This window comes from Notothenia rossii (genome assembly GCF_949606895.1).
Source record: "Notothenia rossii genome assembly, chromosome: 4".
Lineage (NCBI taxonomy): Eukaryota > Metazoa > Chordata > Actinopteri > Perciformes > Nototheniidae > Notothenia > Notothenia rossii.
The window spans coordinates 89,078,975-89,085,262 of record NC_136902.1 but is presented as its reverse complement, the minus strand read 5'-3'; the positions used below and the strand labels follow the sequence as shown (position 1 = coordinate 89,085,262).

The window sequence follows — 6,288 nt, the reverse complement described above, 5'->3', positions numbered from 1 at the left end:
ACCTATTATTTTCACATACTGTGCTGTAAACTCCATCATTTGACAATCTTTGATGTCTTAACTGTTATTGGTTTATCTGTGTTCATTTTTTAACAATGCAAAAAACCTTAGTCAAGTGCTGGCGTGGTTCCATCCATGTCACATTTTATTCTTGCATTTAAGGTTGCAGCCATTCAAAGTGTGGCATCTTTGGTTTGATTATTTAACCCATAATGGCATCAAGTTACAGTTAGAGTTACATTTGGAGGAAATATAAAGAGAACAGTTGCAGAGTCAAGTTAGATATGTGGCTTTAGTTTCCTTCCTAAGAAAAAAAAGTGAAGGTGCAACAAGACCAAAATAACATAGTATTTGTTAACCAAATTCCTCGCCTCTGGCATTTACGTTTTGGCAGTGGGAACATTTAAATATGCATGCTCAACAACATCTCTCATTATTTACAGCAAAGCAGAAGTGGCATATCACCGACTTTATAGCGGCTGATCCAAAGCATCAAGAGCAAAACCATCCCAACATTTACAGAACTACTGATTTGAGGAAACAGCTGAACGATGAGGTGAGTATCTGCTTCTGAATTATATATCACTGTAAGAATATATAATGAGTATCATAAGGATTTATTGAATGTCTTATTGAGTTCAAGGGTACTAGCAGCATCTGAAAATATGAATCTGAACATATGAATCTGAACATATGAATCTGAACATATGAATCTGAACATATGAATCTGAACATATGAATCTGAACATATGGGTCATTCCAGAATTGGAGGACAATTTAGACACCAACATTTTTGAAAAATTAACCTTTTATTTCATTCTTTTTTGTTATGTATTTCGGAAAAACAGATAATAAACCATCAAAAAAGTGATTTGCCCGGCTAAGGCATCACATGTATATTTTTCAATGAATAATTAACCCTGTTACTCTAATTAAAGTAACAGGGTTGAAAATCAATGCTAATTTTAGATTTTACCTCAGGAATTAATGCTGGATGTAGCATGTAATGCTACTTTCAAGGCAAGGACAAACTTGGATATTTAATGAAAGAAAGATAACTTTGAATCTAATGTGCTTTATTCTGATAATATTAGTAACAGGGTTGAGTGGGTTAAAGTGCCACATTCTTTTAAGACTGAACAGATTGTAAAAATATGAAAATTAAAAGAGAGGACTTATCTTTGGTCTACCCATGGCACTAGCACATGGCTTGCTGATGTCACTTCCTGTGTGCCTTTTGATTTACAGTTGTTTCACTTCCTCTGCCAAGCTAAAAAGATTTGGGTAACAGGGTTGAACCTCTATGGTTGAACGCAAGTTGAGGGACACACCTTCTGTGCAAAATTACTGTTATTTAAAATATGTTTATGATGTAACAAATTGATTTTACCATTACAAGAGGCATATATCAATAGAATAATACCAACAAAAGTAAATAAAATCCCTATTTTAAATGTTACATTTGACATGCAAGTTGGTCACCAAGAAGCGGGGAGAAGAGAAAAAGGCCATTTTAGGGGGTGTTCGAGAGCTATTTGATAATTTAAATAATACTTTGAAACCACTTTTTCTACAACTTTATATACATTTAGTCTCAAGACAAGTATGTTTAAAACAACAAGTGCATGTTTTAGCTTTTTGGGCATGGATTATTTGATTTTTTTTATGGGGGACATGAAATGTCCTCCAATTCTGGAATGACCAATAAATGTTTCCAAACCCTGTCTTCATTCTACACCTTTTCTATTCTATATTTCTTTTTAATTTCCTTTCTTAGAGGTTTCAAGTTTCAAGGCTCAATGCCTGGATATTGTCATTCTACAACTCTGGGTTACCCAACAAAATGAAAACTCTAGTCCCTGCATGCTGAACAAGAAAGAAACAAAACATAGTTATGAGCTCTCATCTCAAACAGTCATCACCTTAAACCCAAAGTGAACGCTGCGTCTGTTCTCTCTCTGTCTGAGTTCTGGCCTCCACAGGGATCTTCCCTGACAACCTTTAATATATCCATGAACACGATTTCTAATTTCAGTCGCCAAAGGACATTGTCCAATTCAGGTCCCTGATAAGTGTGTCTCTTCTATTTGGAGACAATGTGGTTCTGTTGGCAGACCATGGTGTCCAGCAATCATTGGGCCCTTAGCAGCTGAGTGTGAAGCAGTCAGGATGAGAGTCAGTACCTTGAAGTCTGAAGCCATGGGTCTATGCCAGAAAACGCTGGAATGCTCCCTCCGAGTTGTGAGGTAGTGAAGGAGTTAAAAAATGTTTGCTAATGGGCAAGAGGTAAAGAAGAGTGTGAGATTGATAGGCAGATTGAAACAGAAGCAGCAGTAATGCATGTGTTGTGTTGGTGAAGGGGGAGTTGAGCCCGAAGGCAAGTCTCCCATTTACCAATCGTTCTTCGTTCCAACCCTCGCTTATGATGATCTTTAGGGATTAACTGAAGTGGATAATTTACTATCTGCTTAATCAGTGTTTTTTGTTCCATTCCTTCCTTCTATTCTCCCTTCCTCTACATTAGTTAAACAGTATTTATTCAAATGTTGCACACTTCAGAGGCATTTTGCCTGTGCTGGATTCTCTTGTCCCATATGTGAAACCCATTGTAACAAACCTGGGTGTACGGACTGAACCTGATTTAAACTGGACAAACAGATCAATTCTGTGGTAAAATCCAGCTTTTTTCAGCTAAGAATTTTAGCAATGGTCAAGCCTTTCTTTTCTTTTAATGACTTTGAGAGAGTAATACATTGTTTTATATCCACTAAACTGGATTACTGCAATGCTCTGTACATTGGAGTAAGCAAGGCTTCCCTGTCACGCCTACAGCTGGTCCAGAATGCTGCTGCGCGCCTCCTTACAAGGACAGGCAGGCGTGAACATATTACGCCTGTACTCGCCTCGTTACATTGGCTACCAATCCATTTTAGAATACAATTTAAAATGTTACTGTTCGCATACAAAGCCCTAAACGGTGTAGCCCCACCGTACCTAGCAGATCTTTTAAAACTATACACACCCACACTGAGGTCTGCTGACAGACTCCTTCTGGTCGTCCCAAAATCAAAGTTAAAGCAGCGAGGAGCCTTTGCTGTTGCAGCTCCAAAGTTATGGAACGAATTTCCCCTCAGGGTTAGACTTGCTCCAAATCTGCCTGTTTTTAAATCTCGTTTAAAAACCAACTTATTTTCCCTGGCATTTACAGACCAGGTGACAGGTTTTTACGTTTTTAGTTATTCAGTCTGTGGCTTCTGATCTGGTTTCATTGTCTCGTGTTTTACATTTGTTTCATGTCCTGTCTGTTTTTTATGTATTTATGCTATGTTTTTTTGTACAGTTGTTGATGTACAGCACTTTGTTCAACTCTTTTGTTTTTAAATGTGCTATAGAAATAAAGTGGATTGGATTGGATTTTGTATTAAACTATTCACGATGTTTTAAAATATTTTTTATGTTGTTTTTTTTAGTAGTGCTGCTGAAACACTGGCGTCCAGACTGGAGGCCCTGCAGTGCCACTTCACCTGGGACCTTGACCTCAGCAGGTCCTTACTTTTACGTTGTAGGGACGACTTGTTAGACATTGGTACAGAGAATGGAAACAGATGGCTGGGTCACATCTACAACCTGGGAGGGTTCATTCAGTACAAGCTGGTATCCAATGAAGAGGCCCAAAGTTTCTTCAACAAGGCTACAGAGGCTTTCAGCCAGATAAAAAACGCAGATGAGGGCCCCTGGTTGGTGGTGAACTACGGGAACCTGGCTTGGCTGCACCACCACCTGGGAGACCAAGCAGAGAGCGAGGCCTACCTGTCAAAGGTCGACGACCTGAATACAAAATACTCATCTCTATCCCAGGAGGAGCTCCACCCAGAGGTCTACGCTGAAAAAGCCTATACGCTGATGACGCTTAAGGGCGACATGAACCTGATTGCAGATTACTTCCAGAGAGCCATCGAGATGCAGCCGGACATGGTGGAGTGGAACAGCTGGCATGTCTTAGCGTTAACGTATGTTTCTAAGTACAGCAGCACAGTGCTGGATGATGACATCTTTAACATAATGAGAATTGCCCAAGAACAGGATCCTGACAACTTGGACCTTGCTGCTCACTACCTTTGGCAACGTGCTGAGAGAGGAGAAAGTATTGAAGTTGAAGCACGTGAGTTAGCCACAAAGGTTTTGAGAAGTCCTGTCGGCAGCTACACTGGTTTAAGACCATTGCTATGGGTTTACAGAACATATTTATCTGATGATGAGGACATTGATTTGGCAGAAGAGGCTCTGAAGAACCATCCAGATGAGCGTTATCTGAAGGGACGTGCGGCTCTCTGCTACAAAAAAAGGCTCTTTTGCAGTAACAGTCCCCCAACGACAAGCATGCTAGACAGAGCAGTCAGTCTCCATCAGGAGGTGATTGCTCTTTACCCTGATTCTCCACTTAAGAAGAAACTACACCTTGCTGCGATATACGCACCGTCACATGATGGTCAGGCTAAAGCTGAACAGATATATCAGGTACTGCTAAAAAGTGATCTGGAACTTGAGGATAAAAAATTGCTTTACAACTACTATGCACAATATTTATTTTACCAAAAACATGATGGCAAAATGTCAATACGATATCACATGAAGGCAGCAAAGATACCACAACAATCCTTCTTTCGTAAGAGCAGCATCAGAATTCTGGAGAACATTAGGGACAGACGCAGGAACAGCATGTGTAGAGAAATACGGGAGTTTCTGGCAAACCTGCAAGAGCCATAGTGTTCTTAACAGCAATGGTTTGAAATCCAGGAAAATATGGCATTAGCAACGGATTATTTTGCTAAATCAATACTTAAAAAAAAGAATAGAACATAAAAAAGTGAAATAAACATCACTCTCTCAACTCTCTTTTAATGAACTTCATGATGTAAACAAACAAAAAAAGGACTTTAACACTAGAACCGCCAACGGGTAAATTTTACCCATAGCTGTTTTTTTATTGTATGTAACTTTTTTTCCATAACATATTAAAGTCTCCCAGTCTGTGACTTTTCCTGAAAGTGTGTTATACAGCCCCCTCTGTTGTTAAAAATTGTCAATAGGAAGTCAGATTGAAAAAATCGCCAAATAAATTGCCATTTATACCCATATCCGCCAGCGGGTAATATTTACCTCATAGAAAATGCAGCGTAAACATGACGTGTTGCTATAGCAACGCCTTTTGTCTACTGCGGTTCCTGATAGAGAGAGATATATAGATAGAGAAAGAGAGAGATAGTTATAGATAGTGTAACATCTTGGAGAATACAAGATCTTGGATGACTGAGCTCACGTTGAGGACGTAATGCATGTGTGCAGGTTACGTGCCAGTTGAATAAAGATGGACACTCGGAATGAGAGAAGTAGTCCGCGTCGTCTGTTTATGTAGACAATTATATGTCCATAGAACAGAACATTACAGATGGATCGATAGATAGTTATAGATAGATAGAGAGAGATAGAGAGATTTGTACCTAAACAAAACACAAGTCTAACACCAAGCGTTTAAATCAGCACTTGTAGCCAGGGCCGCCTTAACCTGCCACCAGGCCCTGGGGCTGATGGTTTTGTAGGCCCCCTATTTAAACAACAAATCAAAGTCATTTATAGCCTCGGCAGGCTCTGTGATTGCACACACACACACACACACACACACACACACACACACACACACACACACACACACACACACACACACACACACTGTTGGATTTTGGAGCACCACCCCTCTGAGTGGTTGAAGGTTCAAGCCCGCTCCGCGCCGTTCGTTTGATGAGTGGTCTGCTATGAAAGGAAGGGCTCAGACACAGAGATATGAGATTAACAATAAGCTGATTTAATGGTAAGAAACAACAGTACCCCGGGGGGGGCGACTGGATCCACTACATTCCTAAGTCAACGCACACACAATTGAGCACAGCAAACAAAGGAAAATAAGAACATCAGGAGAACATTTGGTCTAGTTTCATAAGCATACATTTTACACAGATGATATGTGCGGCCAAAGTTATAATTATATTTAACAGGTTATGCAGGTTCCTTTAACACACACACACACACACACACACACACACACACACACACACACACACACACACACACACACACACACACACACACACACACACACACACACACACACACACACACACACACACACACACACACACACACACACACACACACACACACACACACACACACACACACACACACACACACACACACCACTAATTCAGCACCATGAACAGCAACATATGG

The 6,288-nt window shown here is 40.1% G+C and overlaps 1 protein-coding gene across 2 annotated transcripts; it reads left to right on the top strand.

Moving 5' to 3' along the window:
* Positions 1-240: 240 nt before the first annotated feature.
* LOC307036367 (interferon-induced protein with tetratricopeptide repeats 1-like) lies at positions 241-4,908 on the top strand. Of its 2 annotated transcripts, none has more exons than XM_079676622.1 (2): positions 241-556; positions 3,474-4,908. In XM_079676622.1, the coding sequence occupies exons 1-2, from the start codon at positions 552-554 to the stop codon at positions 4,765-4,767; spliced, it is 1,299 nt and encodes a 432-aa protein (XP_079532748.1). In that variant the 5' UTR covers positions 241-551; the 3' UTR covers positions 4,768-4,908. The 2 variants fall into 2 exon arrangements, with proteins under 2 accessions (XP_079532748.1, XP_079532747.1); XM_079676621.1 differs by having other exon boundaries at positions 3,471-4,908.
* Positions 4,909-6,288: the final 1,380 nt, after the last annotated feature.